The 21,075-nt window shown below is 36.0% G+C and overlaps 2 protein-coding genes across 26 annotated transcripts in view; one reads left to right on the forward strand and one right to left on the reverse strand.

Moving 5' to 3' along the window:
• Positions 1–3,141, reverse strand: part of nsd3 (nuclear receptor binding SET domain protein 3) — a 49,271-nt gene extending 46,130 nt beyond the window's left edge. For 9 of the 24 annotated variants that reach the window (XR_012386258.1, XR_012386257.1, XR_012386256.1 and 6 more), the window contains exons 1-3: positions 2,916–3,141; positions 704–1,755; positions 453–612 (exon numbers count right to left, since the gene is read on the reverse strand). Coding sequence is in view for 12 of the 24 variants with exons in the window: in XM_005155326.6 (XP_005155383.2) it covers positions 453–612; positions 704–1,708 (1,165 nt within the window). In the remaining 12 variants the exon portion in view is untranslated. Of the gene's footprint in view, positions 1–452; positions 613–703; positions 1,756–2,326; positions 2,570–2,915 lie in introns of those variants that run through there. The other 15 variants (XR_012386261.1, XR_012386259.1, XR_012386254.1 and 12 more) reach the window with 3 other exon arrangements.
• Positions 3,142–4,709: 1,568 nt separating this feature from the next.
• Positions 4,710–19,607, forward strand: letm2 (leucine zipper-EF-hand containing transmembrane protein 2). Of its 2 annotated transcripts, XM_001339351.10 has the most exons (11): positions 4,710–5,019; positions 6,202–6,271; positions 6,623–7,067; positions 9,355–9,498; positions 10,157–10,294; positions 11,371–11,574; positions 13,799–13,918; positions 14,216–14,335; positions 15,379–15,486; positions 15,628–15,693; positions 18,236–19,607. In XM_001339351.10, exons 2-11 carry the CDS (start codon positions 6,225–6,227, stop codon positions 18,287–18,289), a joined length of 1,446 nt encoding a protein of 481 aa, XP_001339387.2. In that variant the 5' UTR covers positions 4,710–5,019; positions 6,202–6,224; the 3' UTR covers positions 18,290–19,607. The 2 variants fall into 2 exon arrangements, 1 of the variants encoding a protein (XP_001339387.2); XR_012386262.1 differs by lacking the exons at positions 13,799–13,918; positions 14,216–14,335; positions 15,379–15,486; positions 15,628–15,693; positions 18,236–19,607 and adding an exon at positions 12,729–13,690 and having other exon boundaries at positions 11,371–12,147.
• Positions 19,608–21,075: the final 1,468 nt, after the last annotated feature.

Below are 21,075 nucleotides of genomic sequence, written 5' to 3' on the forward strand. Positions count from 1 at the left end.
AAGGACTTTGATGGCAACTTTCTGAGGCACACAAGTTATGGCAGTGGAAAGGCAAGTTTGACTTCTAATCTGTACTGTTCTGTACCCCTCAGTGAAAACAGGCACTAGTGTTTTAAAATTGCTTGTGTAGTGTTTACCAGACTTAGTACCCGTTCACATTTGACGTCTTTTCTATGCACAAGTTCGTTCTTTCCAATGGAGGTCCACAGCTTATGGCTTTTTCCATTAATAAAACTTGTATCAGAGCTGCAGCAATGTTGTCAGATTTTCATACTCTGAGAAAATGTTCGATAGTCACCTAGTAATGACAAATGACATGGAAGCGCGAGCGCAAAGCACATTAAAACTGGTGAAGGAAGCGACGTGTCTCACACTTTCCACACGCTGTTAGATGCAATGTGAATGGCCCCTTAAGAACCTCTACTTGCATTATACTGTTTTAGATTAATTACCTCTTGTATTAATACGTGTATGAACGTTCGACTGTGGGTCTGATGACACCATGCATGGCCACCAAGGATACGTCCCAACTTTTGCCCACACCAAGTCACCAATCTCATACTCTTGAGAAGTGCCAGTGCTAGTGATGACCGAAGGACAGTGCTTTTCCACCTAAACAAGAAGACAACACATGCTTGGATGAACAGAATCTTATAAACTACAGGTTTTTCGCATGTTATTGTGTCTGAAACAGGACACTCACCTTCTGCTCCTTGAGTTCTGCTTTGGGGCTTTTGAGGCTTGACTGTGGCTGCTGCTCTTCTCTGAAAGCGACCTGACTTTCAGTGGTCTGTACAGGGTTGTGCACCACAACTGACCGCTCCTCCTCAACTTTGCTTGGCTGTTGGCTTTCTTCTTGACCAGCGCCATGTCTGCTGCCTCTCTTTTTCCTCTTCTCCTTCTTCTGCTCATGTTGTCTCCTGGAATCCTCGCCGGCCTGAAACTCCTGCAGGAGGTCTCCACACAACGAGGACTCAAAGAGCTCCCTGCCATTCTGATAGGTCTTAATGATCTTTAATTTGATCTCTGGGGAGCTGGTCTTTTTAGGAGTGGTGGTGATGATGGTGTTGACGGGTTGCCCAATGGGGTTGGAGATGGTGCTTTCTTGAGGTGAGAGAAGGGGTGGAGATGAAGGTAAGAGCAAGGGAGGAGGAGGTGGCAGGACTTGAGGCATTAGGTGCGAGGCAGGAGGTGGGTGGTGGTGGTGGTGGTGAGGTAACAGAGGTGGGTTGTGTGGGTGGTGTTGCTGCTGCTGCTGATGGTGGTGGTGATGTGGATGATGAGGCTGCTGGTGATGATGGGAATGAGATGGAGGTGAGATGTGAGTTTGAGGTTTTTCCTGGACCACTGGTGGTCTCAATACTGTGCCCTCACCAAGCAGCAAACTGTGATCTCCATAGTTTCGTATGGCACCATAGCCATTAGCTGAACCATTGGGGAACTGAGAGTACAAGGCAAACTTGGCCTGTTGCTCATAGGTACCTACACCCGTAGGGTAACCATTTGTAATGACTGGGACGTCTTCAGCTGGGTATGAAAAGCCGGACTCCAGAGGAGAATCAAAGTTTTGCTGTCCTCCATCATCTCCTGGGTCACTGATGGCTTCATAGACATCCTCCTGTCTGATGTTAGCGGAGTCAATAAGCTGAGGGGGTTGCTGAATTGTGTTTCCCATGATCCCTTGCATGAAAGAGAAGGAGAAATCCATTGTTCTGCTCCAGCATCCTTAAGTTTCCCTTTTTCTTACAGGGCCTGCTGAGATAAAGACAGAGTGCATATATTACACATTTAAAACATGCATCTTGTTTTTGGCTAATGCCAATGAAGCTGTTCTGCAAAGCTGCAATTTCCCTCCCAAGGGATTAATAAAGTTTCCTCTAATCTGCTCGAAGTTATGCCAACTTTTTAAGATTTTTTAAAGAGGAAAACTCATGCATAAATGAGATTTTGTAATTGGAATCCAATCAAAGCTGTGCAGTGCCATTTTCGTCACATTAAATTCCTTTGATTCACCGTTAATTTCATCGCACAGAAATGCATTAATATTAATTAAATTAAATCATATTTTGCATGTCTCGTTGATTTTATACGCGTTTTCACCAATTAATCTGTCTCGATAAACAACTAAAATAAACAATTATATTCAAAAGCATTGTTTATTTTTTCAGTTTTGTGTCATTTCGAATGTCTATTAAGTAAATATAAAACAAACATTTTAAGACATTCATGTAGCAAAACAAACCCATCGATCAATGCCACCGAACAACAAATGACCTTTTTTTAAACAAACTAAGCTGAAACATTGTTTCATCTCAAAGAAACAAACCTGCAATGACCAGCTGGCTAACATTAGCCTGCTAGCGTTATCTGGATAACAAAACAGATCGAGTATATCCATATTGTCAATGTATAAACGCTTCAATCTAACAGTAAATACAAAATGAAATACGAATAAACTAAATTAAGCACTCGTGAATAAAAAATAAATCCTGGGCTTTCAACAGCAATGTAAAGCGGACCCCGTGTAATGTCGCTGCATTATATGAAAGGCGGCGTTAGCGGATGTGCTAATGTGTGTGTATAAGGGAAAAACATCAACACACGTAGTTCTAATGTGTATCACCAGGGGTTTTTTAACAGGCGATTTGATGCAAATCGGTATGCTTTTTTGGTAAACTGCATCATGCGGTGAAGCTTACAAACTGTAGAAGTGAATGCGAACATGCCAACATGGCTGCCCGTGCCCCTTTAAATCAAATTGGCCAGATTGCATTTCCATCGTGGAAGAGGTGTGATGAAAACCACTGGTTTATTGTTACCGAAAACATAAATGCATGCAGCGCTTGTTTTGTATTCATCAAGAAATCATGAAACGAAGCATGAGGAAAAGAGCGGTAGAATAAAAGCGTCTGTACCTTCAGCGTGTTCCATTCTAAACAAATACAGCAAATAAACTGGATCCCTGCTGCAGTTAACATAAATATATCAACACAAAGACCTATGACTCCACGTTTCTGAGATCTGATCCGCTGTTTGGGAGAAAAACGGGGCTAGATCAGTCGTGTGTCGATCCCCATGATAGGATGTGTGGCTGTGAATCGGGAGAGGCCCCGTTTTTTTGCGGGATGCTCCTGCAGACCTAGGGAAATTTGGCTCCCATATATTTTATTATAGCCGTCTCCCTCCCTCTAGCTGTAACAAAAGCCCCTCTGCTTAAGGCCTGTGTCTCAGCGCCAAAATAAAATCGCCCCCATTGGCTGTGCTGCATGATGTGAGCCGTTTGTTAGGACGAGTAGTATTTTTATATTTATATATATATATATATATATATATATATATATATATATATATATATATATATATATATATATATATATATATATATATAATTACAGCCAAAATAAATGAATGAAGTTAATGAGATTAGTTATTATTGCGTGACAACAAAACATAAAATGTAGCGAACGCATCACACAATTTAATCGTAAAACGCTAAATTCTCTTAGTAAAATAGTTTTTATTTCCATTGTTTTTTTAAAGAATATTTTATTAAGAAATACTTTAAAAATTCTAACATCATTTAAGTTTGTCTATTAGAGATTATTAATAAAAAATAAAACCATTTTCACGCACACATATTACGTAAGTACGTTGTAATTGTATTTATGTAGTGTGTATACTATTTGCATGTATATATATATATATATATATATATATATATATATATATATATATATATATGAAAAAATAGACATAATATTTAATATTATCTCATAATTTCTTATAAATTAAATACATATATTCATATTTGTATGTGTAATTTTACACTGTTCAATACGATTATACTGTTTTCTGACAAACGTGTATATATATATATATATATATATATATATATATATATATATATATATATATATATATATATATATATATATATATGTGTGTGTGTGTGTGTGTGTGTGTGTGTGTGTGTGTGTAACTCTATAGTTATTTGCTAACAGAGATGTTGAATGTTAAAACAAGGTGAATTAAATAAAAAAATAAGGAATATCTTGAATCTGTTTTTCCGCTCTTCTGCATTCTTTTTTTCTGTATTATAGAAGTATAGAATCGGGTTTTGTTAAATAGATAATAGATTTAAGTGTAGATACTCAAAATCGGGACATCCCTACAATATATATATATATATATATATATATATATATATATATATATATATATATATATATATATATATATATATGTGTGTGTGTGTGTGTGTGTGTGTGTGTGTGTGTATTATATGATCTAATATGGTCAGTTTAGCTTTTTAAAATTTAAATGTATAATTATATTATAATTGTAAACATCAACAAAAACTATATAATTCAGCACAATTTTGATTTTGACTAGGATTAACTGAAAAACAGCGCCATCGTCTGCACTAAGACCTTAACAACCACAATTTGAATCGCTTTTATTACTGCGTTTCTGTTCTCGGTACTGCAAATCCCTCAGTTTCCATGACAACTCTGAGCTGCAGCTGAACTCGGATCAGTAGGTATGGACGCCTCTCTGCCCTCGTAACCACGGATGAGGTCATGGGAAGTTCCACTTTCCGCCCAGTACAGCGCATTGGCCAGCGTCACTAGTACGCACGACTCGCCTATTGGGGCTCACAGCTGTCATTCACGCCGCTCCTCTCATCGGATGATCCTCCTCGGCAAGCCAGTCGGCTCAACTCGGGCAGCGGAGGCAAACTGACAGTGCATTTTAAACTAGTACACCTGCAAAGACGTGTTCATTTATATGTCGATTTGGATTTAAATTAAAGGAGTTACACGCCGTCGTGAATGGAGCATCTCATCCCGTGGAAGCTCAGTTTTCCGTACCTTCGCCTCCGAGGAAATTTGACCCTCAGCTGCAGGAGGAGCGCTGTCGAGCCGAACATTTTTCTCCACCGTCATCCGATCTGACACCATACCCGATGCTTACTGCATAACAGCCATCACACCGCACCACACGGACCTTTTTCGACAGGTTGGTTGTTGTTTAATGTCTATTCGGGCGGACAGATCCTCAATATCTCATTCGGATCATGTCAGTCCTATAGGTTTCATCCGTTGTTATTGTTAAACCGTTAACTCTCCACTCGCTTTTGCGTTCATTTTAGTTGTACATTAACACAAGTAAAACACAAGGAAACGTCCGATCGCTTATGTTAATCGATGATATGTCCGGTACATACATAAATCAGCGTATGTTTGAGTTAACTATAGCACTGAAACTGAAAGCGCCGTGTTTTGGATCTACAGGCCTCTGTTGTGGCCTTCAGCGCCTGTCATCAAAGTTTATAGCTTTTATTTACTTACAAGACCTTTTATATTACACTTTAAATGCTCAAAAAGCTCAAACTTTTGAGAAGTATAAGAAGAAGTGATGGTTGTTATTTATTTAGACAACGTTAAACATAACTAAAGTATTTGCACTTTAGTTAGTTGCTCGGTTTATGGTCATAATAATCACAGTTGTGATGTAACGGTTACCCAAGTGGCCTGTTGTGATTAGTGATAAAGCTCATGGTAGGATAAAACAATACTTGATTGTATGTTAAATATGCCCGATGACTTTGACCGGTGTCGGTGTTTGTGTTCTGTTTTAGCAACTCGAGTGGCGGAGATAAACACGTGAGTCGGTGTTTTTGTGCAGTTCTCGCGGCCGGCCGCAGGTGCGCTCGAGCGTAGTTTCCTGCAGTACTGACACGAGGCTGTTATTGCTGCTGTATTCATGCAGATAATATTCATTTAAAAATACTGAAACGAATGAAAAAGTAGCAGTTCCATATAAGTTATATAACACATATTTATTATTCATTTATCAAGTTAATTAGATTTTAGAAAAGTCTTTACTATTTACCAATGTAAGTATTTATAACTAAATTTGTGAATCAACTACTTATTGTTTGGAAATTAAAATTTATTCCTCATAAATAACGGAGCAAATCATATTATGTCTAGTAGTCTTTCTTGGTAAACTTCAACTTGTGAATATATGTACCCTTTTTTAAGAATATTGAAACATCAAAAGCCTTCATAGTGATATAATGTTGAGGCACATATACATTTTCCTTAATTGCTTACATTAAAATATTATAATACTTTATTGACAGAGAATACAATAAAAATGTATTTTTGAAAATTTATATTTTCATTCACTTTGCAGGACGCCTGATTTTCCATCACAAAATGGCAGTTTTCAGCTCACAGGTGCTTCTTGCGGTAACAAGATCAAGGTAAGGACATCATCCAAATGACTATAGAAATTAGTATTATTATGATCACTTCACATGAGCTATTTCTATGATGTAAACAGTGTTCTCGTTCCTGCCAACCGGCAAAATAATAACAAAAAAGTTATTTTAATTTAGCACAATATTATCACTCTTTTTCTTCTTGCAAATTCAATTAAAACTTTAACAAATGGAAAAAATGTATATAAACCCAGAACTGCAACATGCAAACTCAGATTTTAAGAGAAAAGGTAACATTTAGACTTTTTCCTGCTAAGAAAGAAAAGAAGTCAAAATTGAGAGCTTTAAAATGTGCCAATTACCTTTTTTATTGATTTATTTGATTTTCCTCAGGGGATCATACTTGCTTTCTAAAAGACATGGCTGTGCTACACTCCCGTCAACCGCATGCATACGCTACCATTCAGAATTGCTTGGACGTATTGCTGTCACAGCCAGATGTCCCAGACCAGTGTACCCCAACACATCCAGCTACGTCCGCCCTGGTTGCATATCCGCACGTCCCATCCACAGCTCTTGTTCGTGGCTGCAGGAGGCAAAGGACACCCCTGCGGATTCTGAACCCATAAAGAGTGATCCAGTTCCAGCCGCCTCTGCCACTCAACCACCGCCAGCACCTCCAGCGTTGCCAAGGAAGTCCCTGGGACAGAAAGTCCTGGACGAGCTCAAGCATTACTATCATGGTTTCAGACTTCTGGGCATTGACACTAAAATCGCGGGCAGGATGGTGTGGAGGTTACTGCACGGCCAGCAGCTTACCAGGAGGGAGAGAAGGAGGGTATGTGTGGAAGGAAAAAGTTTTGGAAAATTGCAGTCCAAATTATTTTTTGATGAGAATTTTTATTTTTTTTAGATCAATGTGGTATTTTGATAAGACAGAATGATGATTCAGGTTAACTTGATACACGCGGTAGCAGTCTGCCAAGAACTGCATCTATCTATCTATCTATCTATCTATCTATCTATCTATCTATCTATCTATCTATCTATCTATCTATCTATCTGTCTGTCTGTCTGTCTGTCTGTCTGTCTGTCTGTCTGTCTGTCTGTCTGTCTGTCTGTCTGTCTGTCTGTCTGTCTGTCTGTCTGTCTGTCTGTCTGTCTGTCTGTCTGACTGACTAATGTGCTCAGCATATATGCGTATACCCCTCACATCTATCTTTAAAATTCATATTTTTAATAAGAAACTAAAAAAGATTATATTTGGGTATATACATTAGATTAGTCAGTACTAAAGCAAATCTGGAGCTTATGTAACAAAGTAACTTGCAATAACAGTCTAAAAACTAATACACCATTATAGAAAAAAAGAATAAAAGTACAACATTTATGTGTTATAGAAAGATATTCAATAATTTTTATTTAAAAAGAGGAAAAACCAAGAGAAGGATTTTTTTTTATTTATTTGAAATTTTATAGGTTGCAATTGTTTTGCTTGAATTTAATTGTATTATCTTTCAATTTCTAAATTTGTTTGGTGACTAAAATATTATTTTAATAAATTTATCTATCTGTCTGTCTGTCTGTCTGTCTGTCTGTCTGTCTATCTATCTATCTATCTATCTATCTATCTATCTATCCATCATTTTTGAAGTTAGAGATCCCAGTATCATGACAACAATACAACTGACAGAGTAATCTGACTAATCAGAGCAGCGTAATCCCTTGAAAAAAGGCAGGATTTAGAGATACCAGATCCTTGAATGATCTGTTTCAAACACTGAAAAACAACACTGCATTGCATTTGATGATGTTTTACAACAGTATAGAAAGTGGATTAACTATGTGATATCATGTATCAGTTCAGCTTCCCTCATGTGTGGTCTCTTCAAAATGGGGTATCTAATAAATAGAGTTAACAGAAAAACGAAACCCCAGAAATCATCAAATAAATTGCAAGAATGAGAGACCCATAAAAAAGTATACACTGGTCCCAAAGCTATTTCATCATTGCTAGAAAAATATTTATAAATTCCAAAATTCACATTGTCCATAATACTAAATAACGTACAGCTCTTTCAATACCTTTGGTACAAATCTAAAAATGTTGGATTACTTGGATTAATTTGCTTTAGCTATAGTTCATCAAAACATGAACATTAATTAATTTTCTAACACTCAAGCCTCCAATATACAGTTGAATTTCTTATTTTTTTCATGTTTTTAGGAGATTTTTATCTGAAACCATGGTACTTGGGCATTCATAAAATGCCAGAAATTATTGACTTGCATTTTAAGAGTAAATAAGACATATACTGGCAAAATAAAATAAATAGTCTTGGATCACTTAGTCTTATAAAGTGAAACCGTCACTCTGTGCATGAAACTGATTATTATTTACAACATTATCAGCTTTAATCTGTAGCTTCAGCAAATAGTCCTAATTCCATGTTATAGCACTAATTTAGTTTGATTGTACATATGTTTTCTCACTCTTAAAGTTCTCTTACTCATTGATGTGCATTTTATAAATTACAAACAATCATAGTTTTAGCTGAAAATCTATTAGATTTTTATACTGAAGAACAAAACATCATATACACATTTGTTAGCATGAGTGTGAGCAAATTAAACGCAATTTAAAATTCTTAGGTGAGTAACTTAACACATTGTCTTGTGTCTACTCTTGTATAACAGTGTTATGATATAGTGATTGTGATGCTGTTTTCATAGAAATATTGACTCGCTTTATTTTCATGCTACTCCAGTTTCCATTGGTTCATTGTAATGCTTTGTTAATTAGTGGTTTATTAACCCAAAAGATCTTTATAAAAGAATAGGTAAGCGGTTTGACATTTGGAGTTGTGTCGCAAGTAATTAATACCTTTGTAGGATTTGAGTTGTATGAAAGGATAATTATGTTTGGTAATCGTGTTTGAACAACCAGTGCTTGGTCAAGGATTTCTAATTTACTGTGACACCAATAGGATTGCATAACCAGTGAGCTTAACACCTCAGTGGAAGTACACTAGGTTCAGGCCAGAAGTGTTTCTCTCACTATCCCAAACTGCATTTGTTTTTGGGTTTGCACCTTACAAATAAAACTTGTCCTATTTTCTTTACAGCTGATGCGGACATGTGCTGACTTGTTCCGGCTTGTGCCCTTCATGGTCTTTGTTATTGTTCCCTTCATGGAGTTTCTGCTCCCTGTATTCCTCAAACTCTTCCCAGAAATGTTGCCTTCCACATTTGAGACAGAGACTAAAAAGGTATGCTTTTAAGAAAAGGTAACAACAAAGCTGAAATTTAGTTGGTCTAATAGGATTAAATTAAAAAAGACATGTCTAATCAACCTGTTGAACTCAACATAAGTATTTCATTTTGATTTACTGAGTTTTTAATCAATGGAATATGAGTGAATGATTTGTAAAGTCTTCTCTGTTGAATAAAAATAGTGTTTATTTTACAATTTAAAAGTTGTACATTTTAGTCAATCAGTTCAGTTAAAATACATAGTCAAAAGTGATGAATAATGACGAAAGAAACTTCTGAATTTGTTATCATGAATTCAGTTTGATTCCGTGGGTCCCATACACGAAACGGAAGCAAACTGAATTAATTTCAGTGTCTTTAAACATGAGTTGTAATTTTTCATAATTAAAAATGTTAAAGAAAATTTCAGAGCATGAGTAACTAATAAAGTGGCTGAATTTAAGATTATATTAAGTTTCTACTCATTTAAATAATCTACTTAATTTAAGTAGATTAAGTTTGATTCATTGTAACTTATTCATGAAACACTTGTACATGTAAACATTTGTAAACTTTTATCATCGGTCTGATGTAATCTTAGTCTGCAGATTAGGAATGCGTAATACGTATTACCAATAATGACTAAAAAACTGGCTGATTTGGTTTCTATGACAGGAGGAAAAACAGAAAAAAGGACTCGCTGCTAAACTGGAACTGGCCAAGTTCTTGCAGGAGACCATTGCAGAGATGGCAAGGAGGAATAAGGCAGCAGTTGGAGATGAGACTCAGAAGTTCTCCACTTATGTGCAGCAGGTGAGTTTCATTATTGAAGCTGCACCCCATACCATACGTATACTACCTGACAAAAGTCTTGTTGTCAATTCCAGTTGTAAGAGCAACAAATAATAACTTCTAGTTGATCATTTGGAAAAGTGGCAGAATGTAGGCTTTCCAGATGAATTGTTGTGCTGCATCCAAATCATCACAAATACTGCAGAAAACCTATTGGAACCAGCGTGAACCTAAGATTCTTATAGAAATCGGTCAAGTTTGGTGAAGGAAAAATCATGGTTTGGGGTTACATTCAGTATGGTGGTTTGCAAGAGATCTGTAGAGTGAATGGCAACATCAACAACCTGAAGTATCAGGACATTTGTGCTGCCCATTACAAACCACAAAAGAGAGCAAATTCTTTAGCAGGATAGCTCTCCTCCTCATACTTCAGCCTCCACATCAAAGTTCCTGAAAGCAAAGAAAGTCAATGCTTCAGGATTGACCAACCCAGTCACCAGATATGAACATCTTTGAGCATGTCTGGGGTAAGATTAAGGAGGAGGCATTGAAAATGAATCCAAAGAATCTTGACGAACTCATGAAGACCTGCAAGAACTCTTTGTCATTCCAGATGACTTTATAATTAAGTTACTTTTGCTTAAGCAAAGTAAGACCTTACTGTCCTAATTAAAAATCAAGGCATGATCATTTTATTGTGGTAAAATAAGTGTAATCTAAAGGCCTTTGCCACTTATATAAGCCACTTCTGACACCAAATGATCAACTAGAAGTCAAGTTATTATTTGTTGTTCCTAAAACTTGGATGGGTGACAAAAACATTAATTCTTGGCCATCAGTCTCGTGTCTCAGACAAAAGATTATTCTGTACATATTTTTTTGTGTACTCATGCCAGTTTTGTCTTTACATTGGATTGATTTTTTTTTTTTAGAAAAATAATTGTATAATACTAATACTTCTATCTTAATAATAATTGTATTTCTAATATTTCTAATATTCAGCATAACTATTTATATAAGGGTAAAAAAATGTATGCCCCATTAAAGCTTTATGTCTAGCAACACCCCTGAATTGACATATGTTTTGTGTGCTTCAGGTAAGGCACACCGGTGAACAGCCCAGCACTAAAGACATCGTGAAGTTCTCAAAGCTTTTTGAGGATGAGCTGACGTTGGAGCATCTGGAGCGGCCGCAGCTGGTGGCCTTGTGCAAACTGCTGGAGCTGCAGCCCATCGGCACCAATAACCTGCTGCGTTTCCAGCTAATGATGCAGCTGCGCACCATCAAGGCAGACGATGAGGTCAGTCAGCTGCCAATGAGCCTCAAAAGTAGTTTCAAAGCCAAATGTATGACTTGACATGTTGATGTAACCTCAAAGTTTTTGAATGACTAAACCAAACGAAAGGAAATGCTGATTTACAGCTTCATTGCATGTGGCAGTGTGCACGGCATTGTAACTTGTCATGTTTCATTGTATCCAAAGACGCACAACTTTGAGCCTCATTTAACCGAACTGCATGAATGTGCATGTACCAACATCTTTATGAATCCAAAACAGCAGCCTGATGCTAAAGATAGTTTACCCAAGCATAAAAATCTACTCACTTTTTATTGCATTATTACATGTGGATCTAAACCATTATTAGTTACTTGATTCTGTTGATCACAAATGAAAATATTTTGAAGAATGTTAGGGAACTGTAATCATATACGTCTATAGTAGGAAAAACAAATACTATAGAAGTCAATGGTTACAGGGTTCCAGCTTTCTTTAGAATATCTTCAACAGAAGAAAGAAACTCAAACTGGTTTGGAACAAGTGAATTGTGAGTAAATGATGACAGAATTTTTATTTATTTTTTTATTTTCAAGAGTTCACACTTAGCTGATGATTTACAAAGCTTATTTGGCATGCTGTCCCGGGAGAGAGCCCCGAGCTCAAGGGCTCCTCGAGCCCGGGGCTTCCTCCCGTTGGCAGAGCAAGAAGGGAGCCTGAGCTCGGTGGATCTCAGAACTCCCCTGCCGCTGTAGCTAAGGGAACGTAAGGAATTAGACCAGCTTGATTGTTAAGTATGTTGAATGTCTTTGGATGGTGGGAGGAAACCGGAGAGCCCGGGGAAAACCCACGCGGACACGGGAAGGACATACAAACTCCCCACAGAAACACTCACCGGTCCTATCGAACTAGGACCGGCAGTATTCTTGCTGTGTGGTTCACAGTGCTAACCACTGGACCGCCGTGCCGCCCAATTACAGGTAAAGGAGGAGAATAGGGGAGGAGGGGGGTTTCTTCCAAACGAAGATAAAGTGAACTGAAAACTTAGACTATTTATGGTGCCTTAGGGCTCATATGATTGGAAGATTAGTGATTAGCAAATGCGAGACTGGACGTGATAAATCATAAGCACGTGATCCTCTCGAAATTAGTTTATGAATAAACTTCACTTATTTAAGTCCTTTAGGTTTTTTTTTAAAGCTTAGAGGAACATATTTATTTTGCACCAATGCCTTCAAAGTAAATTATTATATTTTTCTTGTATTAAAGCTTTGTGTTAGGCACACAGTTATCTAGGATTTATAAAATAAAGGTTAAATTAATCATTTACAGTGTTAAATATGAATTATTTAAGTGTGCTAAAATCCACAACCTACTTGTTTTATGCATAATTAAATTAATTCATTCAGAAAGTCCATGTATAAATATCTTCACCACTGTTTCGTCATAATAATTACTCCACCCACTGTTGTTACAAATGGTATAATTGCATGCGCATCAAGTTATTAATTCAGCTTTAGGCTACATTTACAGGACAATGATGTAGTCAAAAATGTTAGCCTTTTCCCTTGCTGGCGCTGTCACCTTGCTAGTAAACAGTACCTGTAGGGAAATGACCCATAACTCACTTGTAATGCTTACTCTCTCAGAGTTAATCATAAACCTTTTTTTTTTTATGTAAGGTACTAAAGACTCTCGTCAGTGCTGATCTGGGTTTAGAATTCGATGTGTGTAAATATGATGCATCTTCACTACTGGTTTTAAAATTGAAGTAAATCAACACTTTTCTAAAGTAGCAGCAACTAAACTAACATGTACTGCGTCACTGTTATCGATGTGTGCTCGCGTTTGCCTTTAAAAATAGACACAAATTGTGTGTGTGCATGTGATTTTGTGTTTTTATGAACACTGTAACAGTGGCATTCTTCAAAAAACCTGCACTTTTAAGTTGATTTTTAATATTAATCGTATTCAGCCCCCCAAAATGCTGTTGACATGTAAACGAACAAGCAAAACGCATGAAGTTTCCCATTTTTGACAAAAAAATGAGTTCTGTAAATGGCCCGTTAGAGCTTTAAAAGGACATACTTTTGCATTTCCCTGTGCTGCTTTTATTTTTATGCATAAACATGCAATTATACAGACATCTCATGTTTTTTTATTGCTCTATTGACTTTAGAGTACTGTTCTGTGCTCAGCTCATGTATAATCATTGTTTTTGTTTGTTTGTGTATGTGTGCGCGTGTAGATGATTGCTACGGAAGGTGTGTCTGTAATGACTGTGGCGGAGCTTCAGGCCGCCTGCAGGAGTCGTGGGATGAGATCTTTGGGTCTGACCACAGATCAGCTCCGACAGCAGCTACAGCAGGTGTGTGTCTGTGTGTATACAAAAACCAGCCTGACTAGGTTGTAAAACTAAATATTTATGACTTGTTTTCCACCCAAAAGCTAGGCTAAATAAAAATGTGACGCATATACAGACTTTGGTTTACTCGTCTAATATTCACCCGTTTAATTACGTTGTTGCCATAGATGTCAGTTCAAAATGACCATAAACATGAATGATGCAGTTGCCATTTAAAGCATGCAAACGCCATTATTTGTCAGTGTAACCACTTTTGAAGGGTTTGTAATGTTTTGTGATATTTTTTTTTTAATCTCTCAGTGGCTGGACCTGCACCTGAAAGAAAATGTCCCACCGTCCCTCTTGCTGCTCTCTCGTGCAATGTACCTGACGGACCTCACTCCTAAACCTCCAGTCATCCCACCAGTGCCCAAACTGGAGGTGAACACTTTAACTGTATATAGCTCTCACATGTCTTTATGCCCATTGTGGAATGGTAAGATGCCCATAAAAAAATTAACTGTGCATTAAAAGAATACAGTTTGCAGTCAATTTACGGCAGGTAATAATTTGTTAATATTTATTATATTTATGTATAATTATAATCTGTTTAATATTATGCTATTTATTAAGTTTTAGAAAACCTTAATGTTGATTTTTACTGAAAGTAACGACACATGCCTTTTTCCCAGGTCTGGACTAAGAATGTAGCTTTAATAATACATATTTAAAGAAGGGAAAAGCTACAGTGTTTGCCTGGTTGCAGTTACTTCTGTTTATACTTTTGAACATTCGCACATTTCACAATAAAAGATTGTTTCGTTTTTTGAGCAAGTTATGAAAATGTTTGTTTAGCATTATTTTGGTTTTAAGTTATGTTCAAATTCTTTACGCTTTTAAAATAAATGCTACAAGTTAAAATATAATATTTTAAAGAGCAAATACAAATTAATACCCATTATAAGGTTTGCTATATATTTAATTTAATAGGTCGATTTGATTATTGTTTTAGAGATGCACAGTTAAATTAGCCAATATCTGAACTATAATACAACATACCTACTAATTAACACAGTCAAACAGAATTGAGTAACTTGTGTTTGTTATAAACCCCTCTAATCTTTTAGTCTGAAAACTTGGACTAGATGTATCCAGATTATGTTTCTTCTATTGTAACACTGCTTATAAACAGCACAATCTGTATTTGCTGTAGCTACAAAGCATAACTTGTTATGTGTGTAACTGATACACAGCCAGGCTTTCTGGCAGCAGTGCTTGGCAACAGATTAACTTTCAAACCTTTACAAAGTGATGTCTTGCTCTCTTATCAGACAGAAATGCAGACTGATACGTCACAACATGGTTAATGTTTCTTAGTGATGTCTTGCTCTCATATCAGACAGAAATGCAGACTGATACGTCACAACATGGTTAATGTTTCTTATGGTATCAACTGACCTTTTTCCTCTGTGTCTGGGCCATAGAAAACCAATGCTCCTCCTGTGGAGGCCGACACATCAGCCAAAGGGAATCCCCTGTCCTCCTCAGTGGAGGTGATGGTGGATTCTGCTCCTGTCATCAAAAACAGAAAGGTACACATCTTGTTTTGTCACCAATCAATGAATCAGTTCCCATCTCTCAGGTCTCTCAAGGCCGTGTTTAAAAACAAAACATGAACGGAAGTATCTACAAAGACCTTTATCTGATACTAACACTTCGGTTATGTATTTTAGTCAGAAGAACTGTTGGAGAAACCCAGAGGGTTGGACATGCCTTCACCTGAAGCTCAGTTAATACATGTAAGTAAATAGTATGTCACAGAAGATACCGCATTGATCATGTTTTTATTGAAAGGTGAAGTATCAATGTTTTTTTCTCTTTTGCAAGGTCTGTTTACTCTTTATTATAATGTTATTTTAATTCAGCTAATTAAAATTTTGTACTTTTTGTAGTTTAAATTTAATTTTTAAAAATTAAAAATGAATTTACATTTTAATGGTACATTTTCAGTATTTTGTTTTTAATATTTAATATTTAATTTCAAGCAACAAATATTGTTTTGTATCATGATTTTACTTTTAGCTAACTGTACTATCCCTCAACTATTACACATATTTTCCTGCACGCTCCCTTTATTTTTATTTGTTAATAGTTTTTAGAAGTGGGTTAAAGACAAAAAGGTAATAAAAGGAATAATTAAAATAACAGTGCAACACAGCTGCATTTCTATTAATTCCGCACATTAATGTGTCTTATTTAATAGTGTTTTTTTCTAAACAACAAAATCATACGTTAACCATGTTTTACAGAATTACATATTTTAATGTATACATGTATTATATTAATATTTCAAATCACTAGGTTTTTAAAAGTCCAGAATATAAATTTAATATGAGAACAATACCATGCAAAGTCAGCCTTGCCATGAAAAATAAAAATAGTTAAAATAGTCAAACCATTACTAAAGTTATTTGTGTAAGCAAGTATTTTACAGTACTGGCAATTTCATATCTGTCACATCTATAACGGAGAGACGTCACATCCATAGCCAAGCTTTTTCCTCATAAATGCAAAATTAAACAATTATGTTTGTTCTATAGTGAGTCAACTCTTATCATTTTGATTGTTTCCTTTGGGTTGTGCAGTTTAATTCACAGAACTTCCACAAAGTATGTTGTATACTGCAAACTTGCATACTTTTTTGGTCACATTCATGACGCATGTTTATTTTCCTCATTTGAAATATAAAATATGTTTACAGATTAATATTTCTTTGATCCCATAACTCTGTGGTTAGTTGTTTTGGAAAATATAAACGGATGTTACTTTCTCTGTGAGTTTTTATGTTTCGAGTTTTTACTGCAAATGTCACATCCATAACGCTGGAATTCCTCATTATCATTTATTCCTTAGTATAGATTTATTGGGTACAGGTGAGGAAAATGCATTATTTATACATAAACATGTTACACTGAATGATGATGGAACAAAGTAGGCATTAACATTTAGGGCCCTATCATACACCCGGCGCAATGTGGTGCAAGACCCGGCGCAATAGTCTTTTGGTAGTTTCAGCTTGGCGCAAGAGTCGTTTTGAGGCGTTGCGCTACGCTGTTTAAATAGCAAATGCACTAGCGCTCATTTGTGCGCCCATAGGCGTTCTGGTCTAAAAAGGGAGGCGTTCTGAGGCGGACCGCTGGCGCGTTGTTATTTTGAGAAACTATAAGAAACTATAAGGCGCAGAGTTGCGCCTTGCTTACGCACTGCTGAATGCGCACAAGAGAGCAATAGGCAAATATCTTTACATATAAAAAAATGTAAATATTAAGGATATATATAGGATATAATAAGAATAGATATAGAATATAAACATAAGGGATAAAAACATTACAAAACATATTATTTTCTAGCCTACATAAATATAAAAAAACACTGCTTTTATGTCTTCTTTGTCTCGGGAGGCTTTTTCAGTTCATTCATAACAATTTGCTTTTGTATAATGTTATTATTATTAGCAGTATTATTTATTATATCCATATTTATATTTGTTTTATTAAAAACAAGCTTAGATTTGCCCACCTGTCAGGTTTTAGACCATATGGGGCACAGCATGTGTTTTAGGTTATAACTCAGGTTTTTGAACACACTTCGTTAATATTGTTCATTTATTCGTTTGCTGGAAATTAGAACTGAATTTAGAAATAGTTTTGAAACAAATATTTGCGCTTAACAAACGAAATTAATTATTTATAGACCAACTGATGTCTGTGCATAAAGGTTTCCCTATCCAAGAGCGAATGTGAAAGTAGTTCCATTACCTCTCATTCTCACGCAGTAAATGCTCTGTTTAATAGTTTTCTGTTTGCTAGTGAAATGCTCATTTTTTCCACTTAGACTTAATTTGCGTCCTGTAAATAGCAAATGCGCTCTTGGCGTGACACAGCTGGGTCTTAAAGGGAATGGGAGATGAGACTCTAATTGGTTTATTCTCAAAACACACCTATAACTCATTAAGAAAATAAACTCAACCCTTTTAGACCATGTGCCATGACGCAAAGCAGGTTTTCTTGCCTTAAATGAGCAAAAACGCGTTCTGACACGCCCTGAAAGCGTTTGCGCCCTGTGTTTTGCGCTCTGTGCATGGACCGTCAAAATAGAGCCCTTAAAGTGTGTGTATCACTTTCAATGTGGACACAAAATTTCTATATCATTAAAACATTTTTTAGTTCAACTGTAAAAGCATATGTATCTTCACTACATTTACCAGCTCATATGTTACTCTAATTTTAATGCCTTTGAATTTGGCGATGTAACTTACCTTCATTTGTTGTGTCTCATCAGGCTAAAGAAGCAGAGTTGTCACAGAAGTCCAAGATGAGTGCCAATGGCATATGAGAAAGGCTGCATGTGACCATCATCACCTCATTCTGCTGGAGAAAGTGTGTAGATGCTGGAGGAAGAGTCTCTCTCACAGTCTATGATCTCGAGAGACTCACATCTTCCATTCAGACCTGATCAGCTACTCGCATCACATCCTCAATCTGCTCTTAAAAAAACGGAAAGAGCAAAACGGTTTGGTTTGAATTGATCCATCACTCCTGTTTGACATCAATGACATTTACAACCATGAACATTTGACAGATTATGTAAATTAGCGCACAAAAAAGGCTTCAAGATTCTGTCCGGCCAGAAAAGGAACAAGGAACTTTGCCTCTTCTTTTTTTCTGAACTTCATCATGTAAATGTGTAAATAAATTGTACAATACCTGCATATTATATAAGTGCTGCCGCTTTATACAGTCACTGTGCCATACGTGTAGTTTATGAGTTGGAAAAATAAGATTATTTTAATATGAGGAATGCGTACGATTGCATTCAGGATTGAGTTTGGCAGATGATTTGTAAATGGCAAAGTATTTGGGTATTTTTTTATTTGAAAATGTTCCAATTCCCTTTTCGAGGGGAATTTTTACGTTCACTCCCTCAGGAGATGCGATTAGCGGTGTAGCGATTTACGCCAGGCCTGCCTGTGGCAGACTCTGCAGTTCGGCACAAAACCGTTTTATCAGAAAGTGTGTATTTAATTTGTTGATGATATGCCGTGTCCCCGTTTGAATCATGCATTTAAATATTTTCCTTTGTGGAAAAGCCTAAATACCTGTAGAAGTCCTGAGTTTACTTTTGATAAATATTGAAATATTCCCCGAAGACATATTTTATGTACCGTTTGGATTGTTATTGCTTTTCATGTTGCACTGGATGAAAACCACTGTGAGGGAAACAATATTGTACGGCAATATTCTAAAGATTTACCTGTATAAGCATTGAATCCCCCAGACGTGGCTTTGTTTATCCTTTCGCCTGGCCTTTAAGTCAACTGTAACCTTCACTGAATTTGTTACGTCTTGTCCCACTCTGTTCTGGTGCACTTTTTAAGTTGATCAATTGTGTAAAATTGAAAATTTAGCCTCTCGTTGTAAAAACCAGAGTAACATCTTTGACCACTGTACAGTCAAGAAGTAAAGGTGCTCTTTTTGAATCTTCAAGTGTTACACAACCCCATTATTAACTCCATTTGTTTTGTGTCATTTGAACAAATGCCATGGTTTTAGTTTTCAAAATTTACAAGGTAAAATTTACTCATGTTTTCGATTAATTGACTTTTGTGTTCAGTTTAAGAGCATTTCATTAAAAAAAGATTCAGATCTCAAAATGATTGATGTGAAATTTGTTTTTATTTTGTCAGCATGATCTAAATTTGGCGCAGCTAAATATGAGCCGGTGACTTCCAGCACAGTCTGTGAAAAAACATTTTTGCTAAATATATTTTTAGAGCTCTATACATTTTTTTAAAAATATTTCTTTAGGGGGTTTTATAGGACAGTGGAGATTACAAAGAGGAAAGTATGGAGCATAGAGAGAGGGGAAGAATTGGTAACTAACCACGACTAGGCTACTGACTGACAAAAAAAAAAAATAAAAAGTATGTTATACTATTTAAAAAAAAAACTCATTCAGTTTTAATTTTAGTAAAAAAAAAAAGCATTTCATGAAAATATAGATCAAGATTTTATGTACACTTATATTTCCAACTACTAGTATTCTCATGTCTGCTTGTGCTGAAAACTTGCTGACTTAGCTTGGCTGTTGATCACAAAAACTCACAAGACAATTGCATTTTCTACACCTTTTTTGCATTACCTTATGCTGCAAACATCAAATTCTTTACACCCGAAGCTTTACATCCATCACAAAGCATTTGTGTTACATCAATATACTTCTGCAAAAGAACGCAAATGCCAAAATAATTTGTTTTTGAGTGGATGCAAAGTTGATAAGGATACTTTACACACACAAATTTGTCATCATTTACTCAGCCTTGACTTGTTCAGTTTTTCTGTCAAAACACAAAAAAAAATATTTTTAATAATCTTGAAAACATAAAAATGGTTACTGGTTTCAGCATTTTTTTTCAATACATCTTTTGTGTTTAATAATAATAACCAAAAATGTAAAAAAATTATCAAAAAAAATCTAAAAGTTCCTTACAATTATTTTGTGTTTTTAATTTTTGAACTGAGGTGAATTTTGAAACTGAAAAGCAAGTCTTGCCAGTTTCCCACCATGTACTTTGCACAGATCCTATGATTCCTCTGGAATGCTGTTCAATGGTCAATTGGAGATGTCTTCTGTGTTTTTAGTTGAACTGTTTAAACAAGCTGATTAGCAGGAATGTCATCCAAGTTCCCATTCCTCAGATTAGTTCAGTGGAGCATTAGCCCAGGACTCACTGCTCATGCTGGTACAGTAGCATGATGATGCTGGTCATAAGACTCCTGAACTTTCTTAACTGTCTCGCATGAAAGCCAACTAAACTTTGAACAATCTGTTCATTGAAATGGTGCACTCAGTTTTTGATGTCTTACAAGCATGGCCTTATGTTGCATTAACGTCTACAAAAAAGTTAGAGTTTTGTTTCATGTAGCAGAAGGCTACGTTCATTTTCTTTGCTGTAAAGATTTTTATTTATAAGATTCGGTGTACAAAAAAACAAATGACATGTATTACTTATTTCATGATTTTTACAAACTACATGATTTATACAAGTATTTCATTAATTTACGTGACTTCAAATGTAGTTAATTAACTATTTAACCCTTGTGCACTGTTCAAATGTACAA

This window comes from Danio rerio, chromosome 10, assembly GCF_049306965.1.
Source record: "Danio rerio strain Tuebingen ecotype United States chromosome 10, GRCz12tu, whole genome shotgun sequence".
NCBI lineage: Eukaryota > Metazoa > Chordata > Actinopteri > Cypriniformes > Danionidae > Danio > Danio rerio.

What these genes read in the sequence shown, in the direction of transcription:
- letm2 (XM_001339351.10), top strand. Translation starts at nt 6,225, where the DNA reads ATGGCAGTTTTCAGCTCACAGGTGCTTCTTGCGGTAACAAGATCAAG. An exon ending in CCAGGAGGGAGAGAAGGAGG is followed by an intron (nt 7,068 to 9,354) that starts GTATGTGTGGAA and finishes TTTTCTTTACAG; the next exon opens with CTGATGCGGACATGTGCTGA. An exon ending in CCATCAAGGCAGACGATGAG is followed by an intron (nt 11,575 to 13,798) that starts GTCAGTCAGCTG and finishes GTGCGCGTGTAG; the next exon opens with ATGATTGCTACGGAAGGTGT.